Below are 25,585 nucleotides of genomic sequence, written 5' to 3' on the forward strand. Positions count from 1 at the left end.
TTCGTCAACTGAGCTCACCAGTTGGTCTGTAATGACAGACGGTCTCTCCGAACGCTCATCGTCGTGTGTGTTCCCCCTCCCCATGTTGAAGTTGCGACACCACCGCCGAACAGACGACTCGTCCATTACATTGTCTCCATACACCTCCTTTAATTGGCGATGAATATCACATGGGCGAACGTTTCTTGCATTGAGGAATTTAATCACTGCCCTCACTTCACAACTGGCGGCGTTCTCAATTTTTTTAAACATTGTAAACAATCACAGAAACAACACAGGCAATGCTAGCGTCACGCAACTTGGCTCAGAGAAGGCAGACAAGCCACTGAAGCTATCTGACCTCGTCCAGCGGCTACTCGCGTCGTCAGCACTTCATGCGGCACGAACGGGTACTACTTTCCGGATGACCCTCGTATTTAGCGATTTTAATATTTTAGGACTCTGAAATTCTGCACAATATACAGAAACCATGCATTGAGATAACACATTTATCATCTCAAATTTAACCACTGACAAGCTGGAACTATATCTCAAGATTATAAATGATAACACCTAAGCCATATGATTTATTGCTTTGCATATTTTTACTTTTAAAAGAAGCTGGAAGGTTAAGTTAAACATTAAAGTGGGAGAGAATAAATGTAGAAGGTAGAGAAATTCATGTATTTGGGCTGTACTTAATTCAGAGGAAAGTTATTATAGCAGTAGGAATATTAGAAGAAAACCATTGGTAAAAGAATCATTTCTCAGAAGAAAGGAATTTATGACTGGTTCACTAGGTAAAGACATAAAGATAAGATTAGTTATAAATGTAATATGGAGCATATCACAATGCATTCACAATGTGATATTTAAGGTAAAAGGATGAGTGTGGAGGCTTACAATAGATGTGTAAAGAAAACAATGGGTAAAATAAATTGGATTCAGGGGAAAAAAGACTAATTTTCAAATATAGTAAGAGGAAGTGAGTATAGTAAATTCAAAAAAAGGTGGGATGAAGAAATAATGAAAGTTAGTAAGATAATGAAGGCTGTGATATGTGAGATGATTTTAGTCAGTGGAGAAGGAAATAGGTTTGTTAAGTAGCATTAAGGCAGGTGGAAATTATAAAGAGATGAAGGGAATAATGGAGGGCAAACTCGAGAAACTTTTTTTGTGATCTGTAGAAGATAATAGTCATTAAGAACAGTCCTTAACATACAGATAATAGGTAGAATGCGTTGAATGATGAATAAAAAAAGGAGATCACCTTGTAAACTGACTGAAATGTTGCTATTCTGGAGACATCGAAAACAATCGCAGCTGCAATCCTTTAAAAAAATAAAAGTTTCATTAGTTTCCTCTAATTTTCTTGAACTTAAGCACATATTTTATTGAATTTAAATATTTTAACTACTCCACATTTGCATTACTTTATATTTTGATGATTGTCAATGAGCAGGCATTGTGCGTATACTTCTAAAGTTAGCTACTCATTTGTGCCATTATTAAGTTAAATAAAATGAAAAGAAAACTAAATATGTAATATTTTATGTTGTTGGCATAGATTTACTCAGCAGATTCAAACTATCAAGATATTTATAAATTATCAGTACGTACATCAATATTTCGAAATATTTTTCTTACTACGACTCTGCAAAAACATAAGCATACTTTTAAAAATCAATTATTATTCAGAGAGGTTTTTAAGACCCCATTATTGTCATTAATTCAATTTAACTACAATTCAAATTATTAAGTATTCAGGAACAAAATTGATGGTAAATTTAACTAGAAGAATGACTAGGGCATCATGCTAGGTGCGTGATCTTCTCCCATTCACTCCCAATAAGCCAATATTTCATCCTTGAATTATGTACAAAAAATTACATTTGATTACATTACAAAAATTACAATTTATATATCTCTATACATAGTAAGGGTGTAAGCATTATTTTCATGAAAAAATTCTATTGGAAATGAAACAATAGTAACTTAGTGATTCTACAGAAAATTCATTATGATACGAACCAGGTTTTGACTGCATCTTCAGGTGACAACTCTTACAGAAAACCATCTATATATACTGCACTCTGGTAGGGGCTGGGAGGTGAGAAGGTCAGAGGGTGGGTGGGGGAGGAAAGTGAGCAATGATTATTGGAGGGAAGGCTGGAAAGCATGAGGCTCCGTATGAGGAGCACTCCTCCTAATCAAGGAGGAAAGTGGTTGGGTTTTAAATAGTTCATTGGCATAAATACAAAGCCCTTTACATATCTCTGAGGAGGATGTGGGGGAAGTAGAGGGGTTTTTTACCCCCATTAGCGCAGGTATCGAGAGGTAGTAGGCTTAAAAGGGGGAGTGGGAGGTGTACAAAAGGTCATCAACAATATTCTCTTTGGAGTGTACACTTTTTAAATTTCATGGTGTAGAATCGTATATTCAGATCGCATTACTATGAGAATTTACAAAAAACTGCCGAAAGATAAGTTTGAAATAGCCTATTATAAAAAATGAAACCTCACAAATTCCACACAAAAGACAAAATTCCATAAAGTGGAGTGTATAAGTTAAGATGTGAGTGTGATGCAGTATATGTTGGACAAACAGGTGGAAAATTTCAAGAACGAGTGAAGGAGCACCAAGCCTGCGTAAAGAAAAAAAAGTCCACGTCTCATTTTGCAAAACCTTTGTTGGAAAATAACCATGGTAAATTTGAAATTTTACAGGTGGAAAAGAAAGGACTTAGACTAGACCCTTTAGAGCAGCTTGAAATTTTAGAAAGTGTACGCTCCAAAGAGAATATTGTTAATGACCTTTTGTACACCTCCCACTCCCCCCTTTTAAACCTACTACTTCTCAATACCTGTGCTAATGAGGGTAAAAAACCCCTTTACTTTCCCCACACCCTCTCTTGGCCTCAGAGATATGTTAAGGGCTTTATATTTATGTCTATGAACCATTTAAAACCCACTCACTTTCCGCTGCCATTAGGAGAAGTGCTCCTCATAGGGGGCCTCATGCTTTCTACCCTTCCCTCCTACAATCATTGCTCACTACCCTCCCTCACCCACCCTCCGACCTTCTTACCTTCCCCCCTTGCCTGAGTGTAGTATATATAGATGGATTTCTGTAAGAGTTGTCACCTGAAGATGATGTCAACTGTCAAAACCTGGCTCGTATCGTAATAAATTTTCTGTGGGATCATAAAGTTACTATTTTTTCCTTTCCAATACGAATCGATTCCATAAATTTACGCGGGAAACCATCAATTAGAAAAAGTTCTACTTTTGGATGTTGACAGAAGTGCATGTTTTTGAGCCCCCCTGAGTATATTTCTGCAATTTTCCCTATATCGCTGTGTATGTGATAGGTTTTGTGGGAACAATAACTCGAAAATTACTCATGAGAGTAACTTTACATTCATATTTAAAATGTTTAATAAGAGATGGTGAACTGATTAAATTTGGGCCAAAATCCATCAACTAGAAGTGATGGTTTCAGCCATTTTTTCAACCGGAAACACCATAAAAGTATTCAATAAAAGTATGAGATCTATAAACTCTTTTATTATATCAATACAGTCACTCTAATTCAACAAGTCACTGTAAGAGCATGCAATGGAGATATTAGGGCACCAGCCACTTATGTATTATCATGTACTTATGAATGAATAAATACATTTGCACATATGCATCTCTCTACACACACACTCACACATGACTATCAAAATCACTGCTTGATATATATTTTTTAGTAAAGATTAAATATTGCTTTTTGAATTAAAAATTTGGGAGTGCTGGGATTTGATTTTAATATCATTGTTTATTATGTAAGGGAAGAAGTATTACTTGGATGTCAGTATTGGTGCTTCTCTCTCTTGTAATGTTTTGTTGGTCAAATTGGTGGATGAAATTTGGGGCCATATTAATTTATTCCAAGTCACAAGTAAATGTAAGTCTTCCGTACCTTTCTAGAAGTCTTAAGCTCTGTGACTAAGGGTATTTAATCTCATAAGACTATTAAATCTTACATGAATTTCCATGAAGCATCAATTTTCCATTAATATGTGTAAGAACTTAGTAGCATGAGAATCAATCTGTTATGAAGAAAAGGAAATAACTATTCTTATTCTGTTCACCATTTATTATGTCTCTTCATGAGCGATTCATAATACGTCATTAGAATAAAGATATGTAGTGTTTTTTCTCTCTTCATGATTGTGGTCACCTCATAAGCCGCTTCACTTGTGCCAGCTCATTCTCTTTAGAAGGGTGAATGCCAAAACCACGTCACCAAGAAAGAGAAGATATTTCTAAAAAAACTACATAAGAATAAACTTTTAAGAGGAAGTATATTCAAGGCCCTTTTCTCATTTCATGTAGCAGAGGCACCAAGAAAATGTTTTAATAGACCTGAGAAATGCAATAAGTAACCATCACTTATAACATTGTTTTTTTCTTCGATCATAAAAAGAAAAATGTATTGTTAAAGTAATGGGCTGACCAAATCGAATGTATACTAGATGTGCATTTTCCTAAATACATTCAGGTTTGCTATTCTTCATATCATATTACCTACTTGGCATTGACAGGATAAAAATTTAGTTGGTCAAAATTTCAAAGGAACATGACCTCACTCTGAATCTGAAGATGGTTTAATAATGGTAATTTTATCATTCAAAGAATCATTACAAATATTATAGACCTTTTCATGTAGTAAGATGCAATTCATGGTCAAAATAAATATATTTACAAAGAGAAAAATTTAAATTATTTGGTCATTCATTATATTCCAATTCCATCTGTATCTTCACCATTGGGTAAATAAATAGAAAATGCTTGCCCTCACTATTAGTATGCAAATATTGGTACTTAGCATTAAATATCATCAAATTAGGTTATTTAACAGATCTTTAATGAAGTAAATCTGATCCTGTGCTGTAAAATGTTTGAAAGAATCTTAAATTATTTTCAATTCTACACAAATACTATATTAAAAATATAATAGGTAACCTGAATTCAAAAGAAAAGGTGGGCTTATATCTGATAAATATTCATAGAATACATACATACGTGCACAAGTTACTACATCCCAAAAGTAAATATTCTCTTTTTGTATAATTTCAGTAATGATGGCTATCTGATAATGAATGACGAATAATGGCCAACGCTATTTGTGCTTAATTTATTACGGCCTAGGTTTTGGTGGTTTTAAATGAGTTTCAGTTCACCTCGTCTCTATCATCACCAGTTCATCATTCATCCCCAGTTATTGGTGAATCCACATGTTCTAATTCCACCAAATTATGCTTAAAATTTGTATAGTTTCAGAACATATCAATTATCTGGTATTCAAATGATTATGTTCATTTATCTTGCCATAGAGGGAGGTGTCATTTATCATGATCACCTGAGATTCCATAATGTTGTCACCCCTCCCTGCAATATTTCATGGAACAACTAAGTTTAACTCACGCATACTTGTAGTATACCCGTGTCATGTAGCCAAACCTCTCATGGCCTGCAATATCCCTGAAAAAATAGAATGCCAGTTATTATTACATTTCTATAGCAACAAGAAAATAATTTTTCAGTCAATACCCATTTACACAATTATTATGTGGGAACATTATGTATCAAAACTCCAAATACTCTGAAACAAACTGAGAAACTGACTTTTACTCTTAAGTGCTTATGTATTTGTGAAGATTCAAGTGACTGACACAAATATTCACGCCTTAGTTGGAGAAAAATCCATGAAGTACGACTCGGATCTATGGCATTTATGCTGGCATGCAAGGATGTTATCTCACCAGCACCCCGCTGGTTATAAGAATGTACTTGGGCAATTGCAAATAATAGGAATTCTTAAAAATTAACACCTTATTTTCGAAGGTGACTAAATTATAAATACGAGGGTCATCCGGAAAGTAGTACCCGTTCGTGAAATAAAGACACAAAAGTAAATATTAACAAACATAAAAAATTTTATTTGAAAGAGGATACTTTAAACTACTTCTCAACATAATCTCCAAGCAAATTAAGGCATTTGTCATAACGTGTGACAAGTTTCTGTATTCCTGCTGCATAGTCCTTCGCCGCCAGCTCATTGAGATACGCGAGGGACCCATCTTGCACAAATTTTTGCATAATGCAGATGGTGTTTAACAATTTCATGAACAATTGTTCGAGAAACATTGGGAAAATGCTCACAGATGTCATCAATTGTGACGCGCCGATCGTTCCTCACGAATTCGTCAACTGAGCTCACCAGTTGGTCTGTAATGACAGACGGTCTCTCCGAACGCTCATCGTCGTGTGTGTTCCCCCTCCCCATGTTGAAGTTGCGACACCACCGCCGAACAGACGACTCGTCCATTACATTGTCTCCATACACCTCCTTTAATTGGCGATGAATATCACATGGGCGAACGTTTCTTGCATTGAGGAATTTAATCACTGCCCTCACTTCACAACTGGCGGCGTTCTCAATTTTTTTAAACATTGTAAACAATCACAGAAACAACACAGGCAATGCTAGCGTCACGCAACTTGGCTCAGAGAAGGCAGACAAGCCACTGAAGCTATCTGACCTCGTCCAGCGGCTACTCGCGTCGTCAGCACTTCATGCGGCACGAACGGGTACTACTTTCCGGATGACCCTCGTATTTAACATTATTTGCATACACTGGAACTAATTGGGCTTCCTCCTTATGAATTTCAAGTAAGTCATGTTTAGATTTAGCTCAAAACTTATTGTTACTTACCTTAAATTAGATTTTTTACAATGTCATGCCATGACCAGGGCTGAGACATTGTAGAAATCCATATCAAATGGTCAATTGGACACTTACGAGGGTAATACTAGAAGTACCTGACCCAGCGAAGAAAACACAAAAATTTTGGAAAAAAATTTGTGTATTTTTCAACATAATCTTCTTTCAACTGTGTACACTATGCCCAGTGATGTTCAATAAGTCCAATACCCTTTTTATCATACTGTCTTGCTCCTCAAAATAGCCATTAACTGCTGACATCACTTCCTCACAGGTAGAAAATCTTCGACCACCAAGCCATGTTTTCAAGTTTGCGAACAGGAAATTATCCGAGGGGGCTAAATCTGGCAAATAGGGGTGCATGGGGTAGCAATCCAAACTTAAATTCATGAATTTTGGCCATTGCAATGATGGATTTGTGAGCTGGTGCATTGTCTTGATGAAACAACACTTTCTTCACAGCCAAATGCATCCGCTTTTGCTTGATTTCTTTGCTCAAACGTTGCAATAAGTTTGCTTAATACTCGCTGTTGATAGTTTTCCGTTTTCAAGATAGTCAATGAAAATAATCCCACGGCGCATCCTAAAAAACCAAAGCCATGACCTTGCCTGCAGATGAAATGGTCTTTGCCTTTTTTGGAGCCGGTTCTCACTTTTGAATCGATTGTTTTGATTGTTCTTTTATCTCTGGTGTGAAGTAATGGACCCATGTTTCATCCATGGTTATGAAATGGTGTGAAAATTCTGCTTTGTTGCTGTGAAACTTTGCTAAACACTCAATTGAAACATCTTCACAACACTGGTTTTTCTTGAATGTAAGCAAATGCAGAACCCATCTTGCACACAGCTATCTAATGTCCAAATTTTCAGTTAATATGCAATGTACTGCATTTTTTGAAATGCCTGCTGTGTCTGCTAGCACTCTCAGTCAACGGCCATCCAGTATCACTTTGTGGAGTTCTTCTCCGTTTCTGGAGTCGTCACCTCATTTGGTTGACCAACGCAATGCTCGTCTTGACTCCACGCACTGCCTCGTTTAAACTCTACTACCCAATATTTTACCATTGTGAATGAAGGAGCAGACTAACCCAGTGTAGAATCCAGTTCAGCTTTTATTTTGGCTGGGCTGATGCCTTTCAAATAAAAGTATTATCACATAACGAAGACCAATTTTCTCCATTTTCACAAATTCACTGAAAACGTTTTATTGATGGCTGCCAAACAAATACTAGACAACGCAGCATCTTCAAGCTTCAAACATATGCTTTATAGTTTTCATTCTGTCTAATACAGTAATATTATTCAAACAACTACTGCCATCTCTAGGTCAGGCCGGGTACTTCTGGGACCACCCTCATAGGTTTTCATGTGTGGTGTTTCATGATTGAGAAAATGAATATTTCAGCTACATATGGATATGTAAGAATAATATTGAGTTATAGCTAACATGTATTTTTATGAGTGTTTATATATATGCTATAGTACTTAGGAAATGTAAGCAAAAGTATCAAAAAATTGAAAGCAGTATGGCTTCTCAGCAAAAGTAAACATACCTACACATGGATACTTATCAGAGCTGTGAGAATAGATTGAATAATAGGTTGTGTATGCATAATATGTAAACTGCAGTCCCATTGAAAGAATGCATTATTTCATTGTCTTATTGCTATTATGGAGGGAATGTATATCTACATAAGTAAAGCCTTTTAGAAAAATATTCACATTTTGGCATTATTTCTCTTGGATTTGGCAATAAAAATTATACTTTTGTCATTCATATTCATTTATTATTTCCCTTAAGCTTTTAGAATCTTTTGTTATTACTGACCTAAGTATTTCATGCTTTCAATTCCTTTATGCTTTTTCCTTCTATTTTTACATGACAATTAACATATTGATGTTTAATGCAAACCATTCTCTTAGTTTTTTCATTGTTCATTCCCATTATATTCCTCTCTTAACTGTCATCCATAAGGTCCATTGTACTTGTAATTCTTCTTAACTTTCTGCTATGATGACTATCATCTGCAAATCTTAGCACATCCAATTTAGCCGGCTTTATATTTAAATCTCCATTTAAACCTTAGTTGTATCTTCTGAATATGCATATTACATAGGTTAATATGGAAACGTGACTGAGTCTCGCCCTGTCTCATAACTGATAGGACCTCTTTTTCCTGCCTAGTTATTCCTAGACCTTATTTCTTCATTTTCAGTGACACACAGTTTCATTTCGGTATTGATCCTAGTAAAATCTCACTGAAAAAAAGATGATCCAAGAAGATACCCTGAAACCCTTGCAAAGCCCACTAACACTGTCGTAGAAGGAAGTGAAACACTAACTACAGTGAAAATTCTAACTTTATTATAATTTGTATTTATGGAAAGGACAGAGCACATTATGTACATTAATAAGAGCACTGAACTCAAAAATTGGTTGAAAAACATATGGATGTAATTGAATTATCATTGGCCCTATTGGCAGTAGGGTAACAATCTCGCCTACTAACTCCGAGTTCATGGGTTTGATTCTTGTCTTATTGAATTTTCCTGAACCTAAAGCTTGGTGTTTGCAATTGTCTTTGTTGCATATAATCCAACTTAAAGGAGAAAAATTGGTTGTTTTGGGGGCACCAATAATTAAATAAATAAATCAAATGTGAAAAACAGTAGTTCCTTGAATCTCTTTGTAGCTATTAACCTACAAATATTTATCTAAATAGGTATACACATCTTAAATACGAAAACAATACTTGTACTCAATGAAACTTTATCTTAAGTCATAAAAAAGGCTGTTTAAAAATAAAACTTATTAATTTATTTTCATGTTTTTATAATATTGAATGTTTAATTTTTACATTTATTTAGGAGAAACATGATAGTTAAAACTACTCACACACCTTAATTCCATTAATGAACACTCACCACAGCTGAAGATTAATTTTTGTATAACTGTCCCACTGCAACTGTTTGATTGAAAAATCAGCTCCTATTGTTATTTTATAGTTGGATGAAAATTTTCCTGAAAATAAAGATTATCAATTATTATTCCTGATAAAGATTTTTATTGCAATGTGAAGTGATTTTCATTCAGGCTATTATTATTATTTCTTCAAGGAATACATTAAATGTATCTCTTTTACCAAGGACAATTAATTTCACATTAATAACATTATCATCAATGAAGAACAATAATATTTCTTGATAAATTTAACCATGTAAGTAATCTGAATAAATCACATCCTACTAAAAGTTGGATTGTATTTTTGGTGCTAAATTAAATGCTCTTTGACTACCTATGTAGCCCCAGGCCATAAATTCATGTAATTACAACTTCTTTCTGCATCTATATAATGTGCTTGTAATAATTGCATCATAAAAATATTCAAATATATTGCTGAGAACACCTGGATTTTTAAATTAATTTGGAGAGGGAAGGTTAGATGTCTCCACTTAATCAGATTTTTGACCAATTGACCCCATAGTTGACTGTTCAGATGGTTGATGATTTTTCTGACCCTTTCTTTAAGGTATTGAAATTCCATAGAACCACTCCAAGGCAAAAATATTTTTTGTTTAATGAATGACTGTATGGTGCCAACAGGGAATTTTAATGTGGTGAAGTTCTAGTACATATACAATACAAAGAATATACATATGAATATGTGCTTTGAGAGTTGCATAACATTGCTATATTGCAAGATTTGCCTCCAATGGTATCACTCTGGGTAAGCAACTGGTTAAGGTATCCACTTAAGCAACATACATTAAATACATAGATTAATTATTGGGAGGATAACCAACCCAGGAAATAGATTGTTTTATCATTTGTCAATCCAACATATGAGAGAGCTATGAAAACGAGATAATCCACAGATTTCTGTGAAACATTATATTAGCCTCTCATAATGGCAATCATTGTAAGGAAAGATGGAATCCAAAATTTGGTAGAAAATTTTCATATTTCACCTTGACACCATTTGAAAAAATTGTTTTTGTATATTGCGAATTGTTTTATTTATCCCATAGGCACTGAGCACTTACTCAATCCTTTAGTCCATAGGTGAATTGTGACGTTAGGTCCTGTTGATAGCCTTTTCATACGTCGTCATTAGAATCGAAAAAAACTATGAAACATTTATTTTTTAATTATCAATATTTGACGGTTTTTGACAAGCAATGGAATAATTATTGACGATATATTCCCATTCATTACCTATACATACTGTAAATTATTAGAAAAGTGGGAATATTTTGTTAAGAGATAAATATGGCGAAAGAATACGCCGTCGGCAATTAGGGTGGCATGGACAGGAATTCAAGGGAATATTTTTATGAAAGTGTACCCTTATGGGCTAAGCAAAAATGACTCTAGGCTCTCACTCGAATACGAGCTGCGATTTTTATATCTTGCTATTTAATATGGCTCAAACTGTCTATATTTTCTATTCTTCATTATTTAGGGTAGTAGAAGTATTTAGGGGAGGTGACCGACTGCTGAGGTCATTTGCGCCATAGGGGATGGATAGTAAAGGATGAAGGGTGGAGAGAAACCCGGCGTCGCCATTATCCTACTCTTTACGAAAGGCGCCAAGGGGTCCGCAGCTTAACGTCCTATCCGATGGACGGCGTACTCACTCAAAGTGCCCTCCACAAAGCACCTCAAGTAGGGATCGAGATACCTCAGAAAAATATTCAACATCGCCGGGATTTGGATTATTTAGGGTGATTAGTAATATCATTTTACTATAAAGCTCTTGTACGTATTCCTTCCTCCTTCCCTAAATTTCTTCCGATTCTTTTAATTACTTAATCCTCTTTTTTATGGTCGGAATGGTTTTTCCTTATTTACACCCAGAAAATCTGTATTTTCATGCTTGCCGGAGAGACGTGCCAACTTTTTTGTTTGACATCGGCAAGTTTTTATCTCCCTTACCGCGACTGTATTTACGAGGTCTGTTCAGAAAGTATCGCGAATTTTGAATTTTCGCGCGTTGCGTATATTTGATTTTCGATGCATCAAATTTTGTAATGAAAACGAAATTAGGGGCGCGGACGCATTCCGAATGTTGACGGGGGCATACCTTGGACCGAAGTAACGTTTATCGGTGGTACAAAATGTTCTCAGAGGGCCGAGAAGATGTGAAGGACGAAGAGCGTGCCGGACGCCCGAGCACGTCAACAACATACGAAAACATTGATCAAGTGAAGAAAAAGTATTGGCCAATCGTCGAATCAACGTTAGGAAAGTTGCTGAAGACCTAAGCATATCGATTGGCTTGTGCCATTCGATTTTTACCAATGATTTGGGCATGACACGGGTCGCCGCGGAATTCGTACCAAAATTGCTCAAATTCGACCAAAAACATCAACGCATTAACATTGCTAATGAGGTGTTGGACTCTGTCCGCGATGACCCAAATTTGCTCCAGAGGGTCATAACTGGTGACGAATCATGGGTTTATGGTCATGACGAGGAAAATCCCAATCATTCCAATGGAATGATCTGGTACTTTCCCGGCGAATAATGTTTTCCAAGATTATTCGGGTCTCCCACCGGGTCCATGTTCTTAGGTTTGCCGACGTTTCGATGGCCGAGTCGTCCATCGTCTTCAGGGCATGTCGGTACTCGACTCGGCCATCGAAATGTCGGCAAACCTACGAACATGGACCCGGTGGGAGACCCGAATAATCTTGGAAAACATTCCAATGGAAGCTGCAGCACGAGCCAATACCGAAAAAAGCGCGCCAAGTTCAGTCTAATGTGAAAGTTTTACTTACGCTTTTCTTCGATTCCAGGGGCGTGGTGCATCATGCGTTCTTGCCACAGGGTAGAACGGTAAATAAGGAATATTACCTGCAAGTAATGCGCAATTTGGGCTAAGCGATACGCCACAAACGCCCGGATTTGTGGAAGAACAAAAATTGGCTTATGCACCATCACAACGCCCCTGCTCTCACATCGTTACTTGTACTCGAATTTTTGGCCAAAAACAACACACCAATGATGCCTCAGCCACCGAATTCCCCAGATCTGGCCCCCAGTAAATTTTTCTCGCTCCCGAAACTGAAGAGGCCCATGAAAGGACGCCGCTACGCCACGATTGGCGAGATAAAGACTGCATCGAAGGAGCTGAACTAGACCACAAAAAATGATTTTTTGAAGTGCTTCGAGGATAGGCAAAATCGTTGCAAAAGTTTATTATATCGAATGGGGATTACTTTGAAGGTGACAAAATAGATATTCATGAATAAATAAAGAAGTTCTGAAAAAAAACAAAAGTCGCGATACTTTTTGAACAGACCTCTTATTCCAGTGACGTTAATCCTAAACCTTTTCTCCTATATTAATATGAAATTACCTTGAGAGCACTCTGACACCTTGGCGCATCTCTTCGTGAAATATCTATTTATACAAGTACTTGTACTTAATCAACAGAATAAATTACACTCACTCTTTCATTCTCAGGCCTTAAATATCCATTAAGTTCTTATTATCTTATCTTATCACCTAGCGTGGTCGGGTAACGTTATTCTGATCCCTTGTCGTTCGTGTAAAAATTGACATCGTACATCTATCTGTTCTACACTTAATCCCTCTAAATTTATTGACATGATACCATCTACCGTGGTAAAATGGGGCTAATAATACATATTCAACATCATTGCTAAAGATACCTCCTTCCAATTATGCGAGAGCTTCAATCTGTAAATTAACCGTCGCCCCGTGAGTGATTCCCAACCTATCTCATATCTAATAATTTTGATACGCCACTCAGTTTATCATAACAACGTTTTACAAATCCAGCCCCTCTACGCACCTTGCGATACAATTCGGCAATACACACAACTTCATTTTAGTCCCGTATACCTGGAGCATATTTTAATTAGACCAAACCAGCAAAAGATAACATTTCTCTATGACCTTTTCGTCACATTTACTCAGTACTCTTCTAATAAATCCTAATTTTTTGTTAGCTTGTCCAGATAATCCCTGTATATGTTTCGCCCAGGAGAGGTCGTGAGTGAGGGTAACGCCTAAGTATTAAATCGAGTCTACGCATTCCCGTTAGGTGGTCCTGGTGCAGTAGGCGTTAGGGAGGAAATTACTCTTTTTCCAAAAATTCATCACTATGGACTTTTTTAAGTTTGATTCAAATTGTCTAGTGTAGCACCAGCGTCTTATAGCATTTAGGTCATCTGCTAAAGCCGATTTATCATCAGGAATGAGGATATCTCTGTAAACCAGGGAGAACGAATCAAAGGTAATACCCACGCCCGAAGTTTGAGTCGGCCTAGGCGCCTCTGGGGGTCACTCCGTAGGGCCTTTCGGAATGCCATTTCGCGAACTATAAGATGTGGAAGCCAAACCCGTTGGTAGTTGGGTGTGGAATTTAGAGTAAGTGAAATAACTTCTTTAGCCGCCTAATCTTAGACTAGAGACTGCAATCTACTGCAATATTCAACGGCGAGTCTCTAAAACTATTTTCTTAAATTAAAGTTTATTTTTAGTTTTCTCTGTTGATTTCAAAGCGAAGTAATTGTATCAATAGAGAGAAAAAATAGAGAGAATTTTTGCGAATAAATAATCAATAAAGAAACAGATATGGGCTGCGATCCGTGTCTGAGACGTCGACTGCTGTTAATCAGCCACCCTTCCACCAGGATGCAGATAAGAGTTTGAGCTCTATGTATGTACGTTGTCACGTGGACGTGAGAAACGGAAAGTTCTATGAATTGACGGAGGGATCAAGTGAAAGTGAATTACTTGTTCCCTTTCGCTCATTCAAATGGATGATGTGGAGTTACTTCTACTGGGAAAATTGTCTAAATAATTCGACATGTATCCCATTGAATCGGAATTCTCACAAGAAACATTTTTCATAATAGAAAACCGTAGCCATATAATAATTCTGTGTGAAGGAGATATCTTATTATCGAAATTACGATAGTTAATGGAGGTTTAATGAGCGTATCCTGACCAACTTTATACGAGTAAATGCAGCAGATAGACCGAATCATGCTGGTAACCTCAGTGTGTTATGGAATTAAAATTAAAACGTGTATTTAAAGCATAGAGTCAGGCAAATATAATTATTAGCAGTTTTAACCATCCTCTGGATCCCATCCTCGACTGCTGAGTAATTTCGAATAAATTTTTTCATAAAGAGGGCGGGTTAGTATTTTGTTAAATGTTGGACTTAACGTTTGCTGATATGAGCACAAATTCTGGCGGATATACGATGCGGGAATCTTAAATATGTTAACGACGATGTTATACGATGTTAAATAGTCTTTTGAACGGATGGATTCAAGATGTCGTTTTCCCCTCACACCAATCGCGACCACAGACAAATGATTTTGCATTAGTTCTCTTATCTCGACGCCATTGAATTTCACCGGCTCTATACATAATTTAGATATATAATAATCCGAATTTATTACCCACAATTATTGTCATTTAGTCTGTTTTTCTTTCAAGGAGTAATTAAAAACTTTGATTGTAATTAGTCGAAAATTGGCACTAACGATTGCAAATATTCACTTAATAAGCTCCAATTGGAGAAACCTGACCAGTCAAAAGAGACAAAAATGAAAAAAAAGTATGTATTTTTTTTTAAAATACCAAATAGTGACGCTATTATTCGTGATCGGCTCGTAGATGTCGGAAAACAGCCTTGCATAGCTAATGCCAGGTAAAGTAGCAACATTGTTCCGATTCTAATGTAATCAAATAAAGATTCGCAAATCGTACCAAAAAGAGATAAAAGATTTATTACTTCATTTGAATTACATAAGGTTACTATTTATAGGCGAAATTAATCTAAAAAAAGTAATAGCTCTTTCTTTGGGTGGGACGCCCATAATATTTGCCAATACGCCTTGTGTATTTTTTATCTGTAAAACACGTAAGATGCACATGAAACGCCATGACATACGAATACAAATACATCACAGTATTAAACCATTACTCTTGTCCTTGCTTATAATTGTACGAGCCTTGAAAAAATGGAATATCAGAAGAAAATGGTACGAGCGGCAACAGTATATATTTCGATACGACGGACAATGAATTTAAATTCATCATGATTAATTTTCTGAATATAAAGTTGATGAACCATTATCAAGGTTTCTTAGCCATTTATTTTTCCATTTTTATCTGACAGGAATAATTCTTATCTTTTTACGACCAGTGCCATATATACATTTATCGTGTATCTAGTGAACGTGAAGAATAGCTGACAATGAAGGGCTAAACATATCACAACTTCTATTTCTGAATTGAAGAAAAAGTGTATGGAATTTCTGTACCTATGATCGCAATTAGTTTCGAGTGAAATGGTTATGAGCGCGTCAAATGTAGCGGAATATCATCTCCAAAATAATTTCGAAAAATGTATCGTTTTGTCTCCAAAACGGTGCTTCACCGAGGCCCTTTGCCAAAAAGTCACTAACCAGATAATTGCCCTGACATATAAGAAACACGGCGTAGGAGAAGACAAAAATTTTACATATACAGGGAGATATATCCTGTAAAGAGAGATATTCGAGAGCTTATTTCTACGATATCTTTAATTTATTGTCATGCCATTAATAAGTTAAACTATAAACTTTTCATTACATTTGCCATGAAATCATTTTCGTATTTTTCATATATTGTTGAATAGGATTTTCCCTGAACTACTTTACCAGATAATAAGGTCAGGTTGGACATCTTACCGATTTCCATTGCAGTTTTCGAACCCGCATCACACTCATGGCCATTAAGGTGCATGCATACCTATATGCAAATATAGGACATACACACACCTTTAAAACGCACAACCTATCACTGCCAATGCAGTATAACTTTGAGGTGGAAATGGACACATCTAGAACAAAATGGCCACATACAGCGCAGTTGAAATTTGGGCAGTAACATTCTCAGTTGGAAGACAGCCAATAAGAGCATGCGTCATTTAGTAAAGAATTCACCCTGGCGGATGTTACTCCGAGGATTCTGCCATGACAGACGGGAAAACATTTATATACCAACTATAAACTCGTTTTAAGTGTTTCCATAGTTGTTCAAAGTCTGGCAATTGCACGTAACGCTTTTATACGTAAATCAATACATCTGATATCCAGAAGTATTCGTATATTTTAGTTTTTACTTATGCTAATAAGTAAAGCAACAAAAACTTCGGCCCTGAAATTTTTATCCCACTTTTTATACCAGAAAAATAACTGGGTAAGTACATCAAAAAATGAAAACGATCAAGGAAAATTATTTCTTACTTAATCATGCAACTCAAACAGTTTTCAACTGAATGGTACGTATGCCGAACATTTTCATTTTTTATTGAAGCATATGCTATTGGCTAATTTAACGGAAAAGGTGATTTATCGGCGGAAAAAAATGTTTATTGTTGTTGCAAAAGATCAGGGGAGGAAGCACTCTGCAAATTCGTAATTAAAGCATTACTAACTTTAAACAGTGGAGCTAATGTAAATATACTGGTTTGGGTGAGAAAATCTCTCCCATTCAAAAACTATGTTGGGAACGTATACCCACATGAGAAGCTGGCGTTGCCTTTCTGCGGTTGCGGTGCCAGGGATTGAATTTCTCGAGGTAAGTTTTCCGACAACAGGCCTCGTAAACTCCCCCGTTGACCCTCCACCTCACGGACAGAATTGTGTAGCACCGCATCAAAAACGTCATCGCATGAGGGAATTCAAGGCCATCGGAAGGCGCAAAGTTGGTTTCAATACCTGGGCGCGAATATCAAAACAACTTCATGCATACGACTACAATTTATAAGTAATAACATGTTCAAATTGGGAAATAATATCTTCTTGACAAACACTTGCTAAATTGGGTAACGATTTCATATTAAACACGCATTTTGTAACGTTAGGTGAGGCAGAATTATTGTTTTTCTCACCAGATAAAGGTCATAAAATCGGCTCATCACGCACTGTGCAATTAACTGGAGATAAACATTTAAAATCACCTCCCAAATGATAATAATGTTGCAAAAAGCATATTAATATTTCATAGGACAGGCTCAGGTAGGAATTAATTTTTAACGATCTTTCCACACCGAAAAATTCCATTAAGGAAAAAGGAGAACGTGAATCAGTAACGGCTTAATAAACTATATGTATTACTTAAACGTTCGCTATCAGAATTGGAGAGAGTATTTATTTATTAATCTTCTAGTGTAATCTCCTTGAGGTCTAAGCTGAGACATCTCGATGAAGGTGAAAGGAGAGGATTAAAAAAATCGAATTTTTCCATCGCATCATCTCTATAAGCGTTTCGATCTTTTTAATGCAAATATACTCTTTTTTGCTAACTTTTGCAATTTCATTACGTATTACATCATCGGCTAGGGAATTGAAAAAGGCATTATCAACAACCATATGTAAGGTGGAATTCGCACGCCAAGGCAATACGTGGTTAGTTATATGTATTTCCCATGGGGACAAAAACGCTGATTCTATACATTTTTATGCACTTTCTATTAAAAGGTAGGAAAATAATACATAAAAGTGTGTTTTTCGTACGTACTGAAGGGAAAGTCTTCGGATGTCATGAAAGAAAAAGTCATGTAGAATACATACGCATTCATGTAACGCGTCACAGGCTGTCACATGGGCACAGTTACCACGCATACCACAGCCAAGAATGAATCGCAGGAGGGCTTACTGGAAGATCTCGCGAGGAGAGCATGGAGCGAAACGCATAACTGCAGACAATGACAGAAGACCTCTGCTTTGTGAATGTTAAATAGGAGATGGACGACAATAGCACACAAATGTTATTACAAGTTTGAATAACTACACCGCAGAAATTATAAGGCGGTCTTAACAACAGAAAATGGGTAAAATATCATAATATACCCTTCCAAACCGTAACTGGAATATTTACTTAGTTTTATCTCATGAAATGACGTTTCATGAAAGTTTTGTGTAAGTCGGCTCGCGAAATGCCGTGCAGAAGTTTGTACCACGTGAAGCCGGCTTAAGTGACATAAAAAGTCTGCTTCTCAAATTAGGAATCTGATCCGATCTCTACCAAACCATTTTGTTTCTAAACCATAAGTTGACACGTGTCATCTTGTGTGAAACAATAACCTGACATATGTAAGTACTAAATATGATCCATTTCAGGCCGTGACCAACAGATGCCAATAATGATGGGGTTTGAGTAACTAAATCATAACATCATTACTGAATTGGAGCGCCCTTGGAAATCACCGCTCGCATTCGGATTAGTTATTTCCGCTGTGGTAAATAACAAGTTATCTCTGTGGCTTATTGAGTTCACTCTGTGGTTAACCATGATTGCTATAGTATTCCATACCATTGGCGAAGAGAGGTCATCACGTTACTGGTACACTGACTGTATCCAAACCACAGCTGTATGGTAAGGAATTGCGTTGCTTTGTAGACTGTAATTTGACATCTTGTGTTTTGCCAGTATTGCTATGTTTATAGTTGTCAGAATTATTCCATTTGATAATATTTTTGTGAGCGTTTGATATTTTTGTCGAAATGAATTTTCTTTGGGTTCAAAAGAATTATTCGACACAGATATTAAATCTTCAAACCCCTAATATGGGATTTTTCTCTGCCTTCGTCGCTGTGATCCAGGCAAATTCATTATAAGGAATATAAAACTCAAAAAAGGTTTTAGTTTCATGAGAAGAAAGGCTTCATATTGAGGCCTCTTTTGATTGACTGGAAATTTCACCTCATCCAATGTATAATGTCACTTTTGATCTTATGGGAGCAATATTCAGCTTGATGACTGAATGGCTCTAGGTTTCAAATATGGACACTGTACTCGCACATCACCACCATAATGAAATAATTAAGGATTTTACGAATAGACTTGGTGTCAATCATCTGAAAGCACAGAGATATTATCCTTTTTGTCCAATAGACCTAAATAAGCTATAATACACCCTTAGCCTTTGACAATTAAATAAGCCATAATACACCACGCTGTATTTAGTACTAGTTGAGTATTCCTTGTTATTTCATCCATTCATAGATTAGTACAATCTCTCGGTTCATAGAAAAAGTTTCTTTGTCCGCCGTGATCCGTGAAAGAGATACGAGAGGGTACCCAAAAATAACAGGAATGTTGTTATAGATTCTTTAGTTCTCAATATATTTACATTAAATTTAGTTCACCTTCAAAGTATTCCCCATTGAACACAACGCACTTCTCCAAACGATGCTACCATTGTTCGAAACATTTCTGAAATTCATTTTTCGGGATGTCGTTTAGGCCTTCTAGCGATTTTTGTTTTACCTCCTCCTCATTGTCAAAATGCTTTCTTTTCATTTCCATTTTAAGTCTGGGGAACAAAAAGAAGTCAAAGGGAGCTAAATCCGGTGAGTAGGGGGGTGGACAATCGATGTAATGCCGTTTTTTGTCAAAAACTGCATCAAGGAGAGGGCGGTATGGGCCGGCGCGTTGTCATGATGGAAGAACCAGTCGTCTATGTGCCCAGAATCTGCTCTTTTCTTCCGGATACTCTCCCTCAATCTCTTCAAAAACTCCATGTAAAACTTCTGGTTGACAGTTTGACCCGAGGGAACGAACTCCGAGTGTACAATACCTCTGCAATCGAAGAAACAAATGAACATTGTCTTGATTTTTGATTTTATTGGCGAGCTTTTTTTGGACGAGGAGATCCATTGGCTTGATTGCTGAGGGCATTGATTTTGCCGACGTTTTCGTCAGTTCTTGATGTTGAAGGGCGGTCTGAACGGGGTTGGTCTTAAATTGACAGTTCATCATTTTTAAAACGTGTAAACCACTCGTAGACTCTGGTTTTGCTTAATGCAGCTTCCCCATAAGCAGTCTTGAGCATTACAATAGTTTCCGCGGCCGATTTCCTCAACAGGAAACAAAATTTCACTGAAGCGCGTTGCTCTTGATAATCCGTCATCTCGTTTTTCGCCGAAATGAAAAAAGTTGTTTCACTGAAACAGCTCTCACGGACGGATCCAGTCACAGCGACGGCGCTGAGTATACTGACGCAGGTGGCGTGAGCCTGACGTCTTCTTCCCCACTCTCGCTCCTCACCGCAGCCCAATTCCCGTTACTTTTGGGTCCCCCCTCGTATACTTTGCTGATATTTGAATAACGTGGTGAGCTATTCCCGTATTTAATATAATGCAGCATATGATCCAATCAGCATAGCGATACACGTTAAAATCATTTTTTTTTCATGTAATAGTCACGGTAAATACAGGCGTACATGAAAGGATTTTAGAGTATAAATGTCAAATCTTTTCCCTTAGTTTCCTCTTTACACTTCTACATCTTTCCCGAAAGATGCCACGAGGGTAGGAAGTTTCAGAACAATTGCCGTTATGGCAATAGGTGATAATTACCACCGATTGTCAATGCGTCAGATCAATGCGTGCGCATTCGTCGTACATAGTAGGAGTAAATTACATCATCTGACATAGATTGCTAATAGTTTATCATCGAAAGTAGGCGTTAATAAATCAAACCAGATTCACAATCGCGTGGTTGGCTACCGAGTTGATCAATCATCCGGCGAGAAAGTCGTCGTCTCATAAGAATGTGCGAATAATTCTCTGAGTAATTCAATTGGCAATCGCTTGAACCAATACATTTCGAAGGCGATGACCGATAACTCGGGGTCAGCGGTGGCTTTGCGGAGGCAAAGGTCACTTTCATTAACGGTAAAACCTGTTCCCCATTGAAATCTTTAATTTCCCAGATGGATTCTTCCTTCAACGACCCTCCTTCCTTCCCTCCGACTCCCTCAAGCGTGGACTTGTCACGATTAGAATCGATTGGAGTATTATCCGAAAACCTCACATTTTCCACCTAATGCCTCCATCAGGAAAAGAGACCGAGGAGTGAAGGTGAAGTGGAACCATGGTTTCGTATTTGGTTCTATGGCGCTATGTCATGCGAATGTTAATAATCAGCTCATCGAAACTTCGGAAGGATTCGTTTCTCCAAGTGAATTAAGATAAGGAAATTGATGAGTCACTGACGAAGGAGCGAGCCAGTACACCGTTTCATTGGGGAGTTAATAAGATATTTCACGATGTAGGGCACGGTTTATCAGTTCAATGTCACTGTATTCATATCGCACTCTTGAAAGCGTGCAATAAACCTAATAATCAGAGTTACAAAATTAAATTTAAATTGTGAAAAACAGGTGGTGATGAGCAAGTTTTGTTCCCTACTTGTACGAAATTAAAATTAATAAAAGTCGCTGTGCATCAGATTCATGCAGCATTGTAATGCGGCATTTTAAGTCACACTTATAGATGCGATCAAGAGGCAAAATTCTCGAAAACATTTTTCAACGGGCAGTCAAGAAAAGAGATATCAATGATATTTTTCATAAGTTTGAAATATAAATACATTTTCAAACAATATCCGTCCAATTAAAACAGGAATTGGGAAATAAGGACAACGGCCAACAAAATTCAATCCCATTTTTCTTTAGAGAAATAAGTATTAATAAAGACTGACCAAGGGTCGCAAAAATTATACAGGTTAATACACACGTGTGTTAGCGTGTGTAAATATGTGCAACACACGTGTGTTATGTATGTAACACACGTATGTTACACACACAAACTGCTATAACCTGATCATAAAGTCAGTTTAAAATTTTTTTATAACATGAAAAATATTCAGCGATTATTTCGAAACACAAACGTAAGATAAATCAAAGAGTTAGGCAATGTTGCAAATACATCAACGTAGCTTGATAGAAATCACCAAAGGAATCGGTTCACTAAATCCACAGATACCGAGCTGAATGATAATTGCAACTTAATCTAAGAAATATACATCACCTGGAGAATTGTTTCATGTTATATCTACATGACTCATTATTAGGTAAAATTTACTTTATGAAGATAAAAATCACTTGAATAGGGCAAAAAATTCCGTCAATTATACGAATTATCACCCTTTGATCAGCAGGGATATTAGCTGACAGGGAATGATAAATATTTCACTCGGGGTAAAATCATAATAAAAACCGTGAATATTCAGTTGCCTGCCACAAATGCTCCACTTATTTCTTATGACATGGGGCCAATAATTTATTTACATTACTTTCGTTACCACTTCAATGAAGAAATATAATCGTCCTGAGGAGACAGATAGAGGTGCGCCATGTAATATGATTTCTCAGCCGAGAAAATATTGTCGTTTTTCAAAGGTGTTCAAACAACAATCCACGGACATTGCAATAGCATTAGCAGGAGTTATTCACAGTTGAATAATTATATAGGTGCAATGTTATACGTACTTATATAGCCACAAAAGATTAATGAGAAAGAGGCCACTGAATTCTTGCACATCTAATACCAAAGTCACAAGTCGGGTTGGGTCAAATGCGAGCCAATATCAAGGTATTTGAAATCTTTACGAATCTCTGTATTAAATTACAGGAACGTTAGGAGGCAAAGACGTAAATTTTGACGACTTGATTAGTTCAAATGAGCATCTTTGAGGATAAACGGGCAGCATTGGAGGTATAATGTGGTACAGTGATTTTCTGGGTTAATTTAATGTAACAAAAGAAAAAATATATGTACTATATGTAAACATGTATATGCATAACATACTAAAATTCAGCTGTTTTGATTGGGGATGATGATTTTACTACGCCTATGACATGATCAAAATAAATATGTATAAGAAATATTCGTAAGCTATCACGCCATATTTTCTGGATTCCGTGGCCTATCGCCTATGTCGGATGTGTTGCAACACAGAAAATATCGGGAATTGTCTCCAACTTTTTTTTGATAAACACTCATTGTAGAGCAAAGAAGAGTCAAAAACCAAAATTTTTGTTTCACAATACACATTTTTTTAACCCTCATTAAGGCCAAGCATACATAAAATCCCCTTCCTAGAAGTTAATAGAATCGAAGCGTACATTTCATCCGAAGACGTACGGTAGGCATTTCCAGGCGTTGGTTCTCTGCCATTAGCCTATGCTCCTGAAACACAAAATATGAGCCTCGACAATGGTTTCATGATAAATTTTGTCCAATCACGAATCTCAGAAAAGGGATTAAAATGCATGCTTTCTACAAAAGGAACAACACTTTGGATCACAAGCATACCGACGAAAAAGGGAAAATAATCATTCATTTAGAACAGCATGACTGAAACGGATGAACCTCAACGAATGAATTGAACGGTCATGAACTTCGACATTTTTTCTCAATGTCCAACACCTCATTTGCAGCTTCTTGTTCGCAGCATTTTGATTAGGACGAGTATCACGCATAAATATTTCAGATGTGCTTATGCATATCATACTTTACACGTGAAAACTTCTCGAGTCTAAGGACAAGAGAAGAGAACACTCGCTCGAGCAGCACAGCGGCGAGGGGTGGAAGGAGTCTTCTCGGGGAGAATTGAGCGGGGGAAGAGGGGCAGGTGGCGAGGAGAGCGACATTGAAATAAGGAAAAAGGCTTTAGAGAACGCATCGCGTGAGCACAATAGGTGCCACGAGGAACCACCCCCACACCGATATCCCTTCCTCCCCTCACCCTTTCCCCTTCCTCCACCCCTCCAAACTTCTTATCCCTTAGTTTCTCTCTTCTTCAGTCACCCCTTTGCCTCCTACCTCCGACCCCACCCCCTCACCGACGTCCCACCAGGCGGGACAATCGATTTACCGAGTCCCCCTGAGAATGGGATTGTGGATTGTTTGTACACACTGCGAACGAGAGGGAAGTCGGGTTGTCAGGGAGGCGGTGGCGGGGAAGGTTGGGACAGCGGGGGAGGAAGAGGGGCTAGAGGGGGTGAATACGGGGAGGGTGAAGGGGTGAACGAGGGTCAATCAGACACTGCCCACTCATTGGGCGGTTGCTGGAAGGGTGGGTGGTCGGGCGGTCTTCCTAATTCCCACTTCACGCGTGAGTGGACTCGTTATGATTCAAACTTTCTCGTTAATTCCACGCGCAGTCACCGACCCTCTTGAAACTACCCAGATTGCGCTCAACTTTTTCATGAGTTTTCGACAACCGTATAGTGAGGCGTAAAGAGACAGCCGTAAATAAGAGCTGATTCCAAAGCCTCGATACAATGCTATATTTCAATACTTGTCATTTTGAGGATATTTTTCATCCATTATATATATGTATAATTCAGGTCATAGAGGATAAAAATCATATGAAAAGATAATTTGCATCTAGGCATACCTCGGCAGCACGGATGAATTAGCACAACAGACCGCTTCCAACATGATTCAGTGACAACTGAAGGTGTGCTTCTCCAAATAAGAGAAAATATTAAAATTGCGAGTGCAAGAGAAATTATTTTTAATGGAAAGGAGTTCATTGACACCTAATATTTAAAACAACTCAAATAGTTGAAGGCAACATCTGCGAATTTTGAGAATATAATTAATGATTTTAAATGCTAGAAAATTGTTCCATAAGATATATCAATGATTCAGAAGTTATACTACCAAGAGACAAGAGGGATTGTAACATCTATTTAGAGTTAACGATGAACATGTTATCCATGAGGCTAAATGATTCGGCGCAGCAGAGGGTGTGTATTAATATGGGGCCAATGGCTTCTATACCTTTTACGCTATCATGAATAAGTGGGTACTAATAGGAAGGTTGCAATTTGGGAATGAAACGAATTCAACAAGATTACACAGCGGAAGCGGTATTGGCTCTCGCTCAATGAGAGACGTCATGAGGTTAACGTCCCTTGGGACTACATACACAGTACCGACCTCTCTTGAAGTATTCTCCACACGACACTAACCCAAGACCTGAGAAATTCTGTCTCG

The 25,585-nt window shown here is 37.2% G+C and overlaps 1 protein-coding gene across 1 annotated transcript in view; it reads right to left on the reverse strand.

The window, feature by feature from the left end:
* The window catches only part of LOC139687729 (ras-related protein Rab-32-like), a 59,551-nt gene that overhangs the window by 7,910 nt on the left and 26,056 nt on the right, over positions 1 to 25,585 (reverse strand). Inside the window, exons 3-5 of the mRNA XM_071584995.1 lie at positions 9,680 to 9,776; positions 5,454 to 5,510; positions 1,250 to 1,310 (exon numbers count right to left, since the gene is read on the reverse strand). Of these exons, the coding sequence (XP_071441096.1) occupies positions 1,250 to 1,310; positions 5,454 to 5,510; positions 9,680 to 9,776 (215 nt within the window). The remainder of the gene's footprint in view (positions 1 to 1,249; positions 1,311 to 5,453; positions 5,511 to 9,679; positions 9,777 to 25,585) is intronic.

The sequence above is a fragment of the Hetaerina americana genome, unplaced genomic scaffold (assembly GCF_022747635.1).
Source record: "Hetaerina americana unplaced genomic scaffold, ioHetAmer1.1.p SCAF_2, whole genome shotgun sequence".
NCBI lineage: Eukaryota > Metazoa > Arthropoda > Insecta > Odonata > Calopterygidae > Hetaerina > Hetaerina americana.